At 45.8% G+C, this 18,726-nt stretch overlaps 1 protein-coding gene across 2 annotated transcripts in view; it reads right to left on the minus strand.

The window, feature by feature from the left end:
• filip1l (filamin A interacting protein 1-like) overlaps positions 1-18,726 on the minus strand; it is a 45,074-nt gene that overhangs the window by 493 nt on the left and 25,855 nt on the right. The window contains exons 1-3 of one of the 2 annotated variants that reach the window (XM_029128595.3): positions 10,338-10,605; positions 3,775-6,556; positions 1-176 (exon numbers count right to left, since the gene is read on the minus strand). The exon at positions 1-176 is cut by the window's left edge and continues 493 nt beyond it. In XM_029128595.3, coding sequence (XP_028984428.1) covers positions 1-176; positions 3,775-6,441 — 2,843 coding nt within the window. In that variant the 5' untranslated portion in view covers positions 6,442-6,556; positions 10,338-10,605. Of the gene's footprint in view, positions 177-3,774; positions 6,557-10,337; positions 10,606-18,726 lie in introns of those variants that run through there. The other variant, XM_029128576.3, reaches the window with a different exon arrangement.

Genomic DNA, 18,726 nt, shown 5'->3' on the forward strand with positions numbered 1-18,726 from the left:
ACTAGGTTTGGGTTGTTGTTGTTGTTGAGTGCTGCGGGCGCGTGTGTGGGAAACTGACTCTTATTCTGAAATCCCATGTTTGCCGCTGTTGGACTGCTGGATCCTTTCAGGGAGCTGTAGCCCTTCGGTTTGGGGATTCTGGTAGGTCCTGGTCGTCGGAATGCTTCTAGGGGGATCTGTGGAACAAGCAGAGTCATTCAGTGAGTAAAGACCTGGTCGTCTGCAGGCAAAGGTAACATAGTACTGACTATGACCACTAGGTGATATCATCTCACATATAATGAGCAGTGGATGAACTCTGATAACATTTTCATGGTCAACGTATATATTCTGTACAATCAATCTATATACTGTATTAATATTTAGCCACGATAATACTGTATATAGTGTTTTATATATATTCATCCAGGTTTGACAGAATAGCACCTAAAGCTGCTGCAGGGCAATTTTACAGTTTTATAGACATAATTAATATTTGACAATAATGAGAATGTTATTAGAATAATATGGACTTGTCATATGTGTCATATGGACAACGTCTGGTGGAACAGGCTCAGCTTTGTGATTTTCATTGTTCTCCTACACAGTCTACACAGTCCTAGTTCATCCTAAACCTCCAAACAGCGTCGTTGCTTTAGAAACCAGTGTTTGTCTGTTTCTGTGGCACAGGCTGCAACGAGAAATGGAAATATCGTGGGAAACGTCGTATTACGCAGCTCCTTGAACAGAACCCTGCTCGGCTTACTGTGCTGCCGCTTCTTAATCAGCGTGTTCACGCGTGCAGCTACGTGCCAGACTCTGAGGTACATCAGTCTTGGGTTGATGTTTGTACAGTAGAAGCCATATCCTGTTTACAGCAGCTCTGATAAGATGGTTCCAGAGTTATGAGTAACCTCGGCAACAGACACGCACCCGTTTGCATTGTTTTGTCTGCCTCTCGATCGTTTCCCGGCCAAGATCCAGAGATTTATTTCAGCGGCTCATACCTGAACTTATAAGAGCAAACAATGAGACGTGCGTGTGCACACGAACTGTAATGAAGCTTTAAATAATAGACAGCGATGTTAATCATGTCATCGGTCTGTTCTAGGTTTCAGCAGTAAAACTGAAGCTTTTCAGTTTAAGCACAACATTGACCTTATTCCTAAGCAACACTCAACCGCCGCCTGCCGCTGGAGACGCGCACTCGGACGCTCGGACGCCGCGCGTTCACGCACGACTTGACTTTTGGAGGATTCGAGAAGAGCGGCCGGCGAACTGCGTTGCGCATTGGCGTCGGGTGTGGATTTCAGGGGGAGATTCGACGTCGCAAATGAGGCAGAAAATCCGCGTGAGGCTCCGCGTCACGGGAGCGTTGTTGACTTCACGTGGAAAGAGGTCTTAACGCGCGGCCTCGCTCCCTCGCGCGTCGGCGGTGCAGCAGGAGTTCAGCCGAGTACTTCCTCTGCCCTCCTCCGCGTCATTGGCGCGCGCGTTGCCGTGGCAACCAAACACACGGTTTGTTTTGGTGCTGCGGGAGAGAGGCCGCTTCACCAGCGTCTCCGCTCGCGCTCACGCGCAGTATGGAGGCTTTTGTTTAGAGGAAGCCCGCGCGCCTCTGGTTATGGTGCCGCTCCGGTTTTATTGGGCCCGTGGGTCAAGGTCAGATTCTTCTGCCATTATAATTATCACCAGGAGCTGAAACGAGGAAATTCACTGTGGCCTGCAGTGTGACACACACCTTCACTGGCAATGAACTTATTGACTACATCAACTTATTGACTACATCAACTTATTGACTACATCAGACTCTGACCTTCTGGCTGATGATCCTGCCGTTAATCAGCAAAATCACTGTGTTTAGTGTGAGTTGCTCTTCATTGGTGTCGTGTGATACTCATTTTATCAGTCTGGCAGGGACTCACTGAGCGGATCCAGTCTTGGCGGAACCACATGAGCTCAGTTTATGAATCAGCTCAGTCTAAAATGAGTCAAGGGGTAATTGAGGTCACAGACGGCCGTTCCAGCTGCCGGGTGCTTCTCAAGTAGTGCTCTAATGAATAGCATCTTGTTTAGCCCCCGTCCCTTCATCGCACCCAGACGGTTCTGGAGCCGATGTCTCCAGCTGCACTGGATTCAGTCACGTCCTCCTTGTCACTGTGTGCGTGTTTACAGTAGATTGGGTTCCTGAAGCAGTTGCTCCATCCAAATTGCATTTAGTACTGTCTCCACTCGCTGGGCACAAACCCCCGCGAGTTGTGTGGAGGGAGGAGCTGTGATGGCAGGAGAAGGAATAATTATCCCTGTTCTATCCACAAACTTAATTAGTGACATTTTTGGGTCACATGTCTTATGACATTCATTGCCAATAATGTCTGCTTGTCCACAGGCATGGTGGACTGAGCCATGGAACAAATTAATGACAAGTTTGGCTACAACCTAAGTTAAACAAGACCTATTTGGATTTCCTGTCATACCTAATGTACTGTGTAGACGTACTTTACCCTTATTATGTCTGTGACTGTTTCAAGAACTCCCCTCCACCAAATTGTCACGTTTTTTCATTTTAGGATGTTCTTTCCTGAGACTTTAATGTGTTTAGTGACTGTACCACAAGAAACACAGTAACATCACCCGCTGATCCTCTCTCCTGCTCGTCCTGCGAACACCAGCCTCCTTTCACTTATCGTCTGGTTCTGACATTTGGTGCAGATGTACCTCAGGCAGATTATATGTACTGCGTGTGGTTAACGTTTCCACTGTGGCTGTGCAAAACCACATGTATAAGAAGGCACATACATGAACACTTCATGGGAAAACTCATGAACAAATACTTAGCATCTACTGTAACTATTGTTTCTGATGGGGCCTTTGATGTCTTCATATACTTCAAAGGTACAGTATTTAGGAAATACTTTGTCACACTATGTTGAGTACATGGTCTTACTGTAGTAATGACTGGTGCTAAGCAGTGATAGTTACTAACTACTAAGTGTGTTGACAAAATTAGTCAGATTTTATATATTTAGAAACATATGTAATACAGAGGTTTGTGTAAAGCAACTACTGTATCTAACGAGAGGCTTCTGGACTATCAGTGTGTAAAATCTTCAGTAGTTTCCATATCATTCAAAAGGAATAAATGAGCATGAGGAACGTTCCCAAACAGTAAAAAGTACATGGATGTGTTTTTAATGTTAAATGTTACTGTGCATGCACCAAGTCAAAGGACGTGAGACCACTGATTGGCATCTATTTACAATTGCCTTGTATTAATTTTAATTTGACACATTCAAAACATGCTGAATGATCTTCGTAAGCATGGATGACAAACTAAAACATAACACTTGTTTTTGCACACTTTAATACCCAAGAAACCAAACAACTGAAATCATAATGCAGTATGTGTAATATGAAGTATAAAAACTGGTATGATACATCAGTGTGGATAGTCTGACTATACGGCACATTAGCCACTTAGTACAATACAGTAAGTGCACATAAGTTAAAACCTGATGTTATGTCCAATGGAATCTAAATTTTTTTTCCTCATGCAGGCAAACAATTTTTGAATGTAACCACACAAAACCAAGCAAACTAACCGACATAAAAATGAACACTTTCAAACCCCAGAGGTTGTAAATCAAGCAAAACAGACATGTACATGTACCAGGGTGTGTTATGTGGGTGGGTATAGGGGTCTGGGGACGCTGGAGCTCATGGGCTGGGCGACAACGACAAAGGATGGGATGGAGGGTCTCACAGGTTATCTGCTCAGTCATAGGCATTACTTACTGTAATTTGTGATGGCCGTTGGATTGGGGTGGAGGTGGGCTTAATGGTGATGCTACTTGTAATTTTGCTGCTGCTCTTGCCAGTGGGAGCGCTGCCGTTGGCCAGCGCCTGAGTCCTGTGCTCCTGGAGCGACGGGCTGCTGATGCTCTGAATGAAGGGGCTCCCCAGGTGAATGTGGATTTTGTTGTCCTCCGTGGTGATGACGTTCGGCCCCCCTGTGCTGTTGGACCTCTGGACCTGCCAGTTGCTCTGCCTCTCGGGGGTCACGCGGAAGACGGCGTGCCCCCCCCCCACCGGGTCCGTGGCGAGGGCGCGGTCGGGGGTGCCCGTTGTGACAGACACGATTTGTATGGGCGACAAAGCCCTGTCCGGCGTGACGGAGCCACAGGACTCTGGGGTCATTGCTCTGGAGTAGGACGCCATAGTGAAAGGCGAGAGCGCCCGGTCGGGTGAACAGAGCTCTTCGGACACCGGGGAGCCTTTGAATTTAGTCGTTGGGGAAATGGATTTTGCAGTGGGGGATATGGAGGCGTTCTGGATGATGGTAATTCTCTGCTTGGGCGGACCTCCGCTTGTGGGTATGACAGCAGTGCTGGTGAATGACTGGGCGTTTTCTGTGGTCGGGCTGGTGATCTCCAGTGTTGCTGTGTTGTGTCCGTGGTCAGGAGTCACTTTAATGTGCAGGGGCTGCCCAGGACTGTGGGTCAGCACCACGTCTCCGGGCTGGATGTGGTTCTCGTTCTGCCGCGGTTGCACCTTGCCGTTCACCTGATGGCAGCCATCTTTGTTCTTCAGGAAGGGCACTCGTGCTCTCCTCATGTTGTTGTTGAGGTTGTTGACGTTGTTCATGAGCGAGGGGCTGCACTTGCTGAGCTGCAACTCGTTGCTGTAGTTGGCGTTCTCCTCGGGTTCGCTCCCGTCGTACAGCTTGCCGTTGACCACGGCGCGCTCCAGCGGCGCCGCCGTCTTGCTGCCGGGGGACGCGAGGTCCGGAGGCTCCGTCTGGACCTCCTTGGTGGACACGTGCAGGTCTGAGAAGCGTCTTCCATTCATGCCGGGGCGGAGGCTTTTGCTAAAGCGCCGGTACCTCTCCAGCTCTCGCGTGAGCGTCTCCATTTCTCTGGCCAGTTCTTTGTTCCTGACCTCCTGCTGTGTGAGCTTCCTCTGCAGCGTGGAGTGGTCGGTTTTCATCCGACAGATGGACTCCTCTGTTCCCATGTACTCGTGGATCTTCTCCTTCAGAGCCGTTACTTCTCTGGTCAGGTGGCTGGACTTGGCCTCCTCCTCCTTCAAGCGTTTGTACAGAACGTGCTCTTGGCTGCACTCTTTCTTTTCTGCCAGTTGGTACTTTGAGAGTTCTTTTCGGGATATTTCCAGCTCCTCCACCAAGGCTTTGGTTTTCTCCTGTTCGCTAGTGAACCTCTTCTCCAGTGATTCAAAGTCCTCTGTTTTTAATAGATCCCCTTCTGCCACCTTCATATCCTTCAGTTTGCGTCGGAGGCGTTCGACCTCCTGAGTCAAATCCTTTACTTTGTTGTCTTCTTGCTGGAAGCGGTTAGCAATGGGTGTTTTTGATTTGAGGTATTCTCTCTCAATGGCCTCTAGAGACTGCAGCCTTTTCTTCATCATATTGATCTTAGAATCCAAATCTTTGCTCTTTTCCTCCTCGGCCTTCAGCTTGGCCTTTAGGTCGTCCCTCTCCTTGGTTGCGCTGCACATCTTCTCCTCCAGTTCGGCCTTTGACCTCAGTGCTTTCTTGCTCTCTTCAATCAGCTTCTCTGTGACCGTCGTGACTTTGTCCTGCTCGGCCTGAAGTTTGCCAGTGCTGTTATGGACCTTGTTCTCCATTTGTTTGAGCTTCTCTGCCATCGCCTTTCTCTCGTCCACTAGCATCACTGTCAGAGTCTTTAACTTTGTTAGGTCTTCTTTCAGCGCCAGCTCCGTCTTTCCCAGTTGATTTTCAGCTGTCTCCAGTTCTTTGACTCTGACTTTCAAGACTTCTAGCTCACTGGTCAGAACCTTGGACACTGTCCTCTCCTTTTCCAGGTTACTTTTAAGTGAGCTACACTCCTGTTTGCTTTTGCTGAATGCGTCCTCTAGTTTTTCCAAGTCCATAATTCTGTGGTTGAGTCTATCGACTTCTGCCTTCAGGCCCCGGCTTTGACTGGCCTCTTTCTCCAGTTTCTTGTTGAGGTCCCTGCAGTGGTCCTCCATCCTGATCAACTCTTCGTCCTTTCCCTCCATTTCGAGCACTCGCTTACGCAACTCCTCGAGCTCAGACATGAGGCTGGAGTTCCCGCATTCGCCTCGGCTAATTTTGTCCCGCAGCTCCTGCAGTTCCTCCTCGGCCCTGCGTAGAGTCTTGTTGGTCTCCTCCAGCTCGTCGAGCTGTCTGCTGAGCGTCGACAGTTTCTGCCGCAGCTGTCTGTTCTGGGCATCCTCGCCGGTCAGTTTGGCAGTCATGGCCTCCTGCTCTTGATGGTATCGCCCAGCCTGGTCACGCAGCTTAGCTTCCAAGCAAATGACTTTCTGCTCCTCTTCCTGCAGACGGGCATTAGCCGAGCTCAGCTCCTCCTGGCTTTGTGAAGCGCTGGCGCTCACTTCTTGGACCTTGGCTGTTTGTTGATTCAGCTGCTCCGTGAGACGCTGCTGTTCGTCCACAACCATCAACGCAAACGACTTGAGTTTTGTGAGCTCCTCCTTCAGACTTGTGATCTTTTTGCTGTTCTCTTCTTCTTTTCGCTCCTGATAGGCCTTCTCTTGATCAATTAACAGCTTCAACCTACACAAAAGAAAAATAGAAGCAGAGCAACATGATCTTCATGCACTGCAGTCTGGAACAGATTCTTATACAAAATACAGAACACACAGCAGGTTAGCAAAAAGCATTTATATATTATCGAAATATTAAACATCTCAATATTTGCTCATTACAGTTTTTTTTCCACTTTTTCTTGTTTTTCCAGTTTACTCCCTTTTTTCCCTACATATGAAACTCTGCACCACCGCCTGTCAATCTCACTTCTCCAAGCACTCACACATCATCACCACTTTTCCCCTGCGTTTCTGGGGAGGACTAAAGGTTTTATGTCATGGAAAATTTAACACATCATAAAGGCATTGCTTTAACTCCCTTAGGTTGGTTGGTAGTCTGAAATACCTGTGGTCACTTTTTCTTTAATGCCCTTGTTTCTGACTAATTCTCATACGGTTTGGAAACCTGAGTTACTGCTGTTATTAGTGGGCCTTGACTTTAACAATCAATGAATTTAAAGAAGTTTCCATGATATTTTAGGGTGTAGCTTAATACTTTTAAATCCTTTCGATGAGTTAAGGAAAGTAGCTGACGCACAGGCTTTCTCTGATCAGATTTAGGTTTGATCATTATTGTTGTAGTTTTATGGAAATGTGCTGCAGTTTCCAATAAAGATGTAACCTTAATGCCTCATTCTCATGGAGCACTAAAAAGCCTACACTATATACAAGAAAGGAGCTAAATTCTCTAAATGTACATTGTGTTGCTGGATGAACTTGAAGTGATTGAAGTACAATGTTCAGTCTGGACTGGTACATGTGGCACTTGCCTGCATCACCCAGTCAACGAGCCTAAAGCCCCTGGGGATGTGCTGCTATGACCGCCGCGTGTGCAGCTGCCAGGCGTTTCCACGCAGATGGCCGACTGGCGTGGAACAATCCGTTAATTAAGGGGTTCCTCTGCTACCAAGCCCCCCTCATCAAAACCACTACCACCTACCCACCCCGTTTTTTTCGTATACATTTAAAGGAATTCCCCTTACTTCCAAAGGTAATTACAGTCCCGCAGAGTTTAGACAAAAATGCACACGCTCAGGATCACATGGCTAATTCCTTGTGTGCACTGGGGCTGTGGGCCATGATGTAAGTGTGGCTGAGTGGGTCACTTCGCAGTCGTTTCTTTCTCCAGTAGCTGCTCAAGGGGGACACGTGTAACTGGATCCATGTGTTGCAATTAAACCCAGACCAAACACTCAATAAATTATATATTGTAATATGCATAATAATTAGGAATTCATTTTTAGTGTGGTTTAGTTTGGGTGGATTAGGAGATGCTGGGTTTTTGTGGCCGCATTTCCAGGAGGGAAAATTTATTACTCTTCATCATGAATTAAACATTTTTTATGTTGAACATTTCACAGTTGAGACAGAAATACATGTTTCAGAGTTAGAGGCCTGTCAACCAGAGTATAGTCAAAGAAGGTTTGGACAAAATGACATCTATCAAGCTGTGCGCTCAGTTTTTGTTTAGTTATTACAATTTGGAATAAGGACTTACTGATTTGGAATAAATTACTTACTTTTTATTGACCCACGTAGCTCTTAAATTAGCTGCAATCTGAAAGTTTTCGCCACAACTATAAGTATAATCCAATATAATACAATACAATACTGTATATATTGTGAAACAGGATGCAGGGATTACTCGCACCAAACAACCAGTTTAAATACATTTCCACTTACTTTGTTGACCTAAAGTTTGCTTGACATGTGTCCTGGCCTTTAGAAGTGTCCTTCTTTCAAGGACTCGGGATAAGAGTGTTCAAGGAAATGTGCCAAACCTTATTCAGAAACGGTTAAAAACATCTTTTTTTTGTTTTTTTTTGGTTGTGTATATAAAAACATTACGTTGCTATGCAAAGCCAGTATAAAAACAATCATAGAGACATATCTCTTGCAAAATAGTCTGTCCCTTATTATCACTGTTTATTTAATCTCTTATCTAAGTCACCACAGTTTTTCTAGTGATGTCATCGGCCAAAATAGAAAGAAATGCACTTTGTTCTCTCGAGGGAGTGGAAGGTTTTGGATTTTACTGTTTAAAACTGCTATAGTTCTTGTGTATACTAAATGTCTGAATAGAATGTAAGGAAATGTTGGTCCAGATCAGTTGAGCTTGACTCTTTTCATCAAGGACGCACAAACAGAGGCCGTCGTAGCTGGAGATTGTCTTTTTATTGGTTATAACAAAGTGCAGACAAGCAAGTGTTATAAAAGTTGGAGGCTGATGTGACCTAGGGTGAAGAAAACCCCATTTGTCCCACAGCTGACATTGAATTAATGTTGGAGACCAACAGCTTTTTAACAAGCAGCAGTAGATCAGCAGCGCAACCTTCCAGCGAGCGATACGAGTCAGTAGAAGCAGTGACCATTTGGCTGCAGCCGACATATAAGTGAACCAGCTGATCTATAAAGCATCGGTGCACGTTTCCTTCCCTGTCGTGTTTCATCTCAGTGTCATTAGAGAGCAGCTCTTTTGTGGCAGCACTCTGTACATCTTGAAAGAACATTATTTTACACCAATATTTCACTCCACAGCCTGTGCAGGTCTTCGATGGGCCGGGGAAGTGGAACACATAGGGTTTCTGGGCTACTTTTGCTTAAATCCAATCTAGTATGAAAGTTTTTCTCATGAAGGAAGGGTAAATATGCACTTGGGGGAACAGTCAGCTAAGCTTACAGGGGAGTCACCACTAACCACACCAGCACACGTTACAAGTTTACAGAGGGCTTCCCTCTCGTTACGTGGCTTCCGAGCCTGGAAACTGTGGCTCACCCTCTGCTTCAAGCTCTTTTTTCACGTACCCTGTCCCGCTTCCCAACCGCAAGTGATTAGGTCACGTATGTAGAGACTGACGCGTCCTGTTCGCACACATGAACGCCTACACTAGCAGAGATCGGTGAGTGGTGGGTCCAACGCTCACATGTGTGACGGAGCTTGAAGAGAGGACGCTGACTGATGCAGTTCACGGACTATATTTAACGTCCACACGGGCTAAGTGATATGCCCCAGGAGTGCAATCAACATGTGTAAAATATGTGGCACGGATATTTATTAACTTCCTGCCAGAGGTAAAGTGTGTAACAGAAAGAGACGTTATTTAAAAACAGCTACAGTCTTTTTGAGTTTTCCACAATGTTTGAACTTGGTGTTGGAGTTGGAGTTTATTTTGCCTTTAAAAGCAAATGTTTTTAACCTCCCACTGGAAAGAAAACAATGTATCATCAAAGAAAAAAAGGTCTTATAATAATGTGCATAGATGTAAAAACGAATATATAAACGAAAATATAAATAAGAAATATCACAGAATGAATGTGAGGGTGAATCTGTGGTACAGTGTCTTTCTCTGCTGCTGGTCAAATGTAAAGCAAGTGTCATTTTAAGGAAACTAAGCTTCAGCGCTGTTTTCTGACACTTCAACAATAAATGTATGAAGCCAGAAATCATCATAAAAGACTCAGGTTTTAGCCTCGTCCCTGTACTGAACAGTTAGAAACCTCAGTCAGGGTTTTAGTCCTGGATCACTGTGTTTGATTGTGTTGATTTTAGCACAACTGCTCCTTCAGTTTATGAATAAATAATAAAAACATTTTTAAGAAGCGTGAAACACTCGTGCACATTATAATTTTACTAACATTTCTTTCAAGTAGTTTGTCAGTAACCACACAAAAATGAATGATGCTACGCTAAGAAAACGTTACCACTGCTTGAAAATGACTCAGTGTTGTATGAATGTTACTGCGCCTACCTGTTCCAAAGGCTTTTCCCGGTCTCACTGCCATAAAGTCATTATCTGGCCGTACAACTCCGCACCTCCAACTCTGCTCTGCGTGTGTCTCCCTGTCTCAGTAGCTGTAATGTGGGCATTCCTGCACTCAGACCAAACAATAAGGGATGTGCTCCGTGCCTTATGGCCCATTACATCATCAACATGTCCTTATATGGAGCTTTGCATTGCAGCGCCTCGCAAGAAGGGGGTGTTCTTGCTCGCGTGTGCAAGTGTGCGGCGTGTCCGCGCCTCCTGCGAGCGACTGTTTGACTAAAGGATGTGACAGAGAGGAGGGAAAGGCTTTTTTTTTTTTTTTGTTGACGTTTATGTAACGTGTGAAATATCTGCCCGGCCCGTCACTGCTCCGCAGGCAGGGCAGTAGGTGAAGAGAGACGGGGAGCTCGAGTTACGGCGGTTCCTTCTGCTTCTTGTCAGCTTCAGCCATTTATTCACCCGTGGAGAGATGAAAAAAGGAAAAAAAAAGATCTGCTCGCGAGTTAATAAGAAATTCTCGGACCGTGATTTGTAATTGAGACCAGGACTGAGGAACATGACAACACATGTAGCACATATGTTAGACGTGACCGTATGAGCATCACAGGCCACATTTAAAGGATCCAGACAGTGTGACAGCTTGGCTGAAATGGGCTGTTAGCTTTGCCAGTGTTAATTGTGGTGATAGAGGGCTCCTCTGAGACCTGGTGGGCTGTGTATTGGAAGTGCACACCAGATCTGACCCAATGGCCGGCCGGTGAAACGTCCTACCTGTGGGAGCAGCAGTGACTTAAAGCAAACAGAGGAATGGATTTCCATTCAGCAGCGTAATCACAGCTTAAGCCAGCGCCCATTAGTCGCTATCAGCGGCACATTGTTCATTACACAATGCCTCCGCCTCACTGTTATCTAACTGCTCCTTCTAAACTGTCCATTTGTCAGAGATTTGTCAGGGAGGTTATTGCTGAGCTGTCAGCGTCTTTATTGTGCGGCGGAAACATGTGGAGTGTTTATGGGAACAATGGGACGGGTGACATTGAGCACAGAGCAGGAGCGCAGGGGACGGCGATGCGAGTGAAGCACAGCGAACAGGCTCTGTTTGCTAGGATGGCATATATATATATATATATATATATATACATACACAAAACCAGTGGGTTTTCTGTTACTACGCGCTTCAGTCAATAGGTCGTAGCTATAAGCGATTCCAGCAGCGCGAGGGAATAACAAGGGCAAGACTCTTCCTGTCTTCTAAATAAAATATGTCATGGCTCAGCAATGACTGAGGTCACTGGTACTGAATGTTAACGAGCTTTGCCAGCGAAGCTGAGGTAAACAGAGATTGGCTACATTAGCTTTCTGTCTTTTTTTTTTTTTTTAACACAAACATGCCAACATGTCTTTAGCGAGCACAGTGATGTATGGTAAACACGCAGGAGGGCGAAAACGCACGTCACCGCTCACCAACATGAACCCTCAGCGATCATGGTCTGTGTTTTCATCAGACTTTAAACTGCTTGGTTTTAAAGGCCTTATTGGTCATCAGACCTTTAATAGAGATGAGCAGTGGGATTGTGTGTTCAGATCCAGTCTGTGTGCGTCCACTAATCGTCTTTAGCTGCTTCTGAACAACTTAGGTCCAACAATGGAAAAGACAGAAATCCCCCCCCCCCTTTTTTTTAGTGCAAGCAAAATTAACTTTGGTGTGTGTTCCCAAACTCCTGATGAACGCACCAGATGCTGGCATCACACGCTGTGACTTTCAGCCCCGTTCGCTGGACTGGAGCGGCGTTCGTGAGTCGCAAGCGGGAGCCAGACACGACTCCCAAATTCCTAAAAAGAAGCAAACTCGAAACATGTGGCCCGATGACTTGTGTAATAAATTGCAATTAATCATTGCGTTTTTCGACCAATTGGAGGAGACTGTAGCTGGAGGACAATGAATGAGGCTGTGTGGAAAGGCTGGATGAAGGCAGCGCATGTAGAAGCCAAAGATAGCATTTTAGTTGGAGGGTGGGTGTCAGGAAGTCATCACGCTTCCTATACAAACACTCTGCGCTTGATTCTATTTGCAGTCGCGAGCTCGCTTTTCAGTAAAAAGGGCCAAAAAGCGACGGCGGACGACGTTTTAAAAGCACCGTGTGATGATTGTCACATGCTGACGGCTCGAGGGCCAGAGCGTCAGAGGCTGCAGGAGGTGGGAGCGCAGCCAGGATGACACGGCCGAGCTTCCTCTCACTCCTCAAATGAACCAATTCTGACCACATTAAAGTGTGACGGCTCCACTTCAAGGGGCTGTAATATCACTGAAGCACCGCGAGGCCACAGGAGAAAGAGAGGGTTTGATGGTTAAGGGGTCTCAGCACATTCAAGCTGCAATATTTCCTAATCAGCACATCCAGGCTAACTATGATGTATTCTACTTTTGTCCTCTCTCTCTTTTCCCTGCGTGAAGCTGTTTGCTCTCGGAACAAACAATTCGGTCACTCAACAGTCGATGCTATTTCTGGACTCGGGACGAATCCAGGGCCCCGAGTGTTGTACACTTGAAACAGATGTTAGGGATCAAACATGAGAGCGGGCCACACAAACATGTTTGCTGTGACAAGCCTCTGCCAAGTGACAAATAGTGCCGAGATGGAGCCGCGTTATATAACCACTCTGGGATGAGAAGACGCGGAAGAATGTGGAGGTTTCAACATGTGCGGTTGAGCGCGGAGGCTGTTAAACCTTGAACTTCCGGGACGGTCCCCGTGACAAAGCGTGGATGACGCTGCTGCTGGGATTGGCTGCCCGCTCGTATGAACAGCACTAGAAGAAAATGTGATGTTCAGACAGAAGCCGTCTTGGTGCATTGGTCCAGTAATTAAGATGCCTTGATACTATAATAATACAATTCACTTTATAGGTTGTATGTCCAATTCTAGCCAGCAGCAGTACTGCCAAACATAACTACTTATGGATATAATACTAAGATATCCCTGATTCGTGGTTTACAGTCTCCAGACACCTGATAAAACACTACAGCAGCTGACGGGTGTCTGATATGAGGCCGACACCATGAATGATCAAGCGCTAATGACGAAGCCAGCAGCGACTGTAAGCTGTGAGGGCAGGAGCCAACCAGGGTCTGTGTGACTGTGTGACGCAGACATCTGCAGGCTGCAGATGTCTGCAGGCTGCAGACGCAGACGGCCTGGGAGATAACCCTCGCTCGCCCGCTCCACGCGGCCGGGCGAGGGTGTGACGCGGTCTCTGAGGCCGTCGGACGCGGCCCGGTCTTGCCCGGCGCTGTCTGACACGCACGCTTGTGCAACACACACCTCCCCGAGGGCTGATTACCCGACGCACGACCATGACATCATCGGCCGCTAATCAAATCCATGCGTCTCCCTCCCTCCTCTCTTTGTCTGTCTCGCTGGACGCTCTCTGTTAATCCACCTTTGACTTTGACTAATTGCTCTTTGCCCGTTCTCTCGCTCCGTCAGAGTCTGTTCTTTTCTTGCTTCTGATCTCAGCCACTGTTAAAGACTTTGACTGCCAGGCTGCAGCACTTTTGCGGCCAGAAATCTGGTTTTATTGCTATTTCTTGGCTGTAGGTCTTCTGTTCAACGTTCTGACGGCATGTATTGATTTCAAATAGTTGTAATTTACTGTTGGGACTCGCTCTCGTCAACTTCTTTACTCTACTTTTCAACATATGAGACAAATGTTTTGATGAACTGTTCATTGTAAGAGGACAGTTGTAGTCAAAAAAAGTGACGATAAAGATAAACGATTCTAGATGTTGGGGGTTCAACATAATTTTTCTTTCTCTTTCTTAACTCCAGCGATAAGGACGAGTAGTTCCCTAAACCAAACAGCATAACAAACGAAACACGTCATTGACGAAGTGAACGTGGTGGATCTCGAAACCCTCCGAGGAGCTGAGCATGCACCAGCAGCTATTACATGTTGGCACCACCTGCCATTACATAATCTATCATTATACCATTATCGTATCTGCAAACACAGAGGTCATTATGTTTGGTAAAGGACCAGTTTTTAGCTTCGGAAAAAAACACACCCTGTCATCTGCACGTTCAGTTTATATACAAACGATTTACAGCTGCAGGTACATTAGTGAGGAAACAGTCTTTAACGATGACTGGGCACTTTTCTCTTAATACGCTTATATTTATTACTGATAATAAATACATGTTATTTATCAGCTGCACAGTCAGTTAATTGATTTATGTGTTTTATAAAAGTACATTACTCAGGTTGGCGACCAATCAAACCTGGAAGTTCATTATTGAGATACTAAATATTCTAAAGGTCGAAAACATAAATTCATGTTTGTGTTTATTCATCTTTCCACGCGCAAATATGCAGTTGTACTAAATAAGTACTGCCCTGCAGCAGCCATTAAACCAATTTAAGCTCTGGAACCAGACTCCCGCTATTAAAAATTGCAAAACTCAGTACTGAGCGTGGTAGTGATTACTAACAGCGACTATGAGCACACAACGCAACATGGATCCTGGCAGCAGATTCACAGGAAGTGGGGAAGTGATACGCGCGTCCGGTCCGATCGCTAATCTGTCCAGCTGTCAGGTGAGCAGGAAGCATCTGCCTCCAGATGGAAACTGATGGTTTCCTGCTGAATTAGCATTGATTCTCAAACAGTCTAAGAGTTCGCTTCAATCAGGTTTCAGGGCGGTTCACTTTCACAAATGATCGAGACGTAGGGACCAAAATGCTTCCTACCGTTTGTTGTGCTTGTTAATTTATGTTTTGCTTCGCTTTTCATCTCCACCTCATCAATACCAGCTCCTGCATGACTTTGAGGAATTAATACGTAGGAGGAAGCAGCCAGTGCAGCCGCTACCTGGCTAATCTCCTAATGTTTGCCTTCCCAGGGGCAGCATCTATACTTCCCCATCCGCACATTGTGCTAATCGGCACCTAAACAAAGATTTTCTTCAAGCACCTTGAGATAACATCGCTTCAAAGCCTTCCATGCTGAGGCTGTGTTTAAGTACAGCGTCTAAGTGCTGGTTCGGCCTGAGAGAAAAACAATGTGACCACCAGCAAAGCAGCAGAGTTCTAGCAAACGGAGGAGGCTCATTTACTTGTTTTTTCTCATAGGGTTCAACCGTCTACTCTTTGCTGACAGTTGAGGACAAACCCTTGTGTATTCGGCTCCTGTTTGTCTCGTTTCACCATCCGCAGACACTGTCCAGCATAATTAGGTGCATCTTTTCACAACTTCAGTGGTGAGGAAAGAAAATCCAAAAGCCTGTGAGAAATATCCTCCCAGGCTTGAGCACCGTTTAGACCCACAGCGCGTGATGCGTTGCATGAGGCTCAGGTTGAGTCAGGGTGGATGAGCCACAGAGCGAAGCCTGGAGAGAGTTTGGTCTAATACCTCTGGCATTCGTGTAGTAAACTCTGAGTCTATGTAGGGTGTTCTCTTTGCCTTCTTACATCATGCAGATTCCAGCAAGTGTTCAGCCAACGTTTCTCCTGTTGATTGTTGTGTTTTGTATCCTGTTGCACAAGTTTAGCAAGCTGGTGATGAAGACATGTACTTAAGTTTAAACATAATGTAATGCAAATGTGTGTAAGGTAACATTTTTCCTACATTAGGTCAGACTGTTCTGTTCTCCTATCCAGCACTTTTTAATCTCTGCGTGAAATAAGAGGCTGTGGACGAAGTGTGTTTGGGCTTTTGTCATTCATTTTCCTCGTATCTCGTCCACATCCCACCGTCCTGTATCGCTGCCAGCTCGTCGGCCCTGCTTTCTGTCTCCCTGCAGGCGACACACCCCAGCCTGAACTCGCCAGATGTCCCGGCTCATTATTTATCTAAAGCCTCTCATAATGCCTTGGCTCCGTGCACTTCTACAGGGGAGCGAGACCTTTGATGACACACGTCGCTTTTCAGAAATAATGGCTCGCATGCGACGGATTTAGAATGATTTAAAAAAAGAAGCACCCATTACATCTACAGGGGGAAAAGTTATCAGCTTATAATAAACAAAAACATAGATGAGGAGTGTATTAACATAATTTAAGCTCAAACATTGTTTTTCAGCGGTTTCCAACATGAGCCAAAGATAATATTGTGCAGTAGATAAAAACTGACATGGTCACTGAGAACAGACTTTTTCCTCGGCTTCTCCTTCCTCCTCTTTCCTCCTCTCTTTCTTATTCCTTCCATCCTTGTTCCTTGAGGGTCTTACTTTCTGTCTCCCTCATACCTTATCCTCCTGCTTTCTCTCAGCGTTTCCATCCCAGCCAGCTGCTCGCTCGCTGTGGATACTCCCACTTGTTGCTCACCTCTTTGTCTTCAAGTGGAATGTAAATGATAGTGATTGGGGGATCCAGGGTGTGACACTGGAATTTACTTCATCCAGACAGAGCTGTCTGTGAGTGTGTGTGTGTGTGTGTGTGTGTGTGTGTCTAGGGTGACATCACTCCCCTCCTAGAATCCTCTAAAAACCTGGCTGGGCCATCGTTTGGGATCCTGGACACAAGCTCTTTCTTTTGTCTAATCACTTCCTGTCCAGGCTTTTGTTTTCCCCATTACTTGGCAACTGGACTCAAATTGACTCAGAATTAGAGTGAGGCGAAACAGATGGGGGCCCACGCCACTGAACGGCCACATCATTTCTCATGAATTACTGGATATCAGCTGCACATCTGTAGTCATTAATTCAAGTGTTTTGTCCTGTTGAAGTTGAGGCTGTCTGTCACATCATCCCTGTGTGGAGTGCCTTCTGTTCTAATTTAGTTTTTCAGGGCTGCATAATCTTTATAAAATCGAGATATGTAAGGTTCAGCAGAAACAAATTACACATTTATATTATTATTTAAGTCGTTTTCTGTGTACAAATAGAACCAGTACTCGTGCCATTCCTCTCAATGACGTTGGGCTTTATTATAGTTATCGGAGTCAGTTCCCTGCATTTAAAGGGATTATGTGGCTTCATAGGAGCAGCAGGCCAGAGCTATTTGTATCTGTGCCGTCACTGTAATAAGTATTGTTAGGTGGAAGTTTAAATAGACGGGAAAGCTTGTTATTTAAGATTTGTTGGGAATGTCCCTATTAAAGTTGAGTTTAACTAGCATGTTTGACTAGCAGCTCCTCATACACATCACACCATTAGCCACTGCTTAGGTCTGTCCATGAATATGCACCTCTGTTGGATGAACGCTCAAGAAAAGTCCATTTATGGCACTAATTTTACTGACGTGGCTTCCTCCGAGCGCAGTAAGTGGAAACTCGTGTTGCCTTCACTCGTAGCAAAGTAATATGTATAATGTAAGTAAATACCAGCTTCTCATTTGTGAATCAGATTTACTCTACATGTACGAGGTATTACAAGATGGAGTGTAAACGCTCCAGTACGTCTGATTTGGACCACACATTCACTGGCAGAAGCACTTGTTACAGGTAATTGAGTGGTGAAACAGGACGTTTTTTTCTTTTATGGTAAGAATGTTTTAGCCATTAATGTATTGTATTTTTAGAAAACCTACACAGAAATGCACCATTAGCCTGTCGACTCCTTCCAAGTGTTGTTATGGGGACAAAGTGGACTTGTTAAAAAGGAGAAGAAGTCGTGTCATAAGCTGAAGCTATGATCGGCTGCAGTCTGTAGCACATAACAAAGGGGGACGTGTCTCCTTGTGACTCTCTGATGTATGTAAATCATCTGTTGCCATGACAACCCCCCACACAGAAACTTGAACCTTAAATAGTTTTGACAGATACGTCCATTGTCTGTGTCATTTTTGGTCCATTTGAGTGTTCCTCAGGGCGCTGTGCTGGCGTCACGCATGCTGTATCCTGCCGCCTGCTTTAAACAGGTCCCACTATTAGCACTGTTTTAACGGTGCCTTCATAAAATCTAAAACCTCCACCCTGTGGATCCTTTGGCGCAGCAGTGCCTCAGGTCTCCTGGCTGCACTGGGCTCTTTACGGCGGACAACACTTCTAATGTTGATGAAGTGCACCGGTGGGATACCTCAGCGCCTGCGGAGAGGCGGCCTGAAAGGCTCGGGTCAGCGGCATTATTAATGAAAGGCCTGAATGTCGGGCTTCAGCCCGCGTCTGCTGTGGGTGATGTCATCGTCTGCATTGACACGACCGGTCTCACCTCAGTGACTGAACACAACAGATGGCTCACATCTGGAAGGATTCCAGGGAGGCATTTTACACTAAGGGTTCTGAGGTTTTACTTTGTCCACTTACTTATGCTGATGATTGGGACTAATGGTGATTATTCCTTTCTTTTGGTCGCCCAGCGAAAAGGCGTTACAGGCGTATGTATGTTACAAATGTAGAAAACATCCCCATTTGGCATTTTTCCTTCATTAACAGGAA

Source organism: Betta splendens, chromosome 2, assembly GCF_900634795.4.
Source record: "Betta splendens chromosome 2, fBetSpl5.4, whole genome shotgun sequence".
In the NCBI taxonomy this organism is placed as follows: Eukaryota; Metazoa; Chordata; class Actinopteri; order Anabantiformes; family Osphronemidae; genus Betta; species Betta splendens.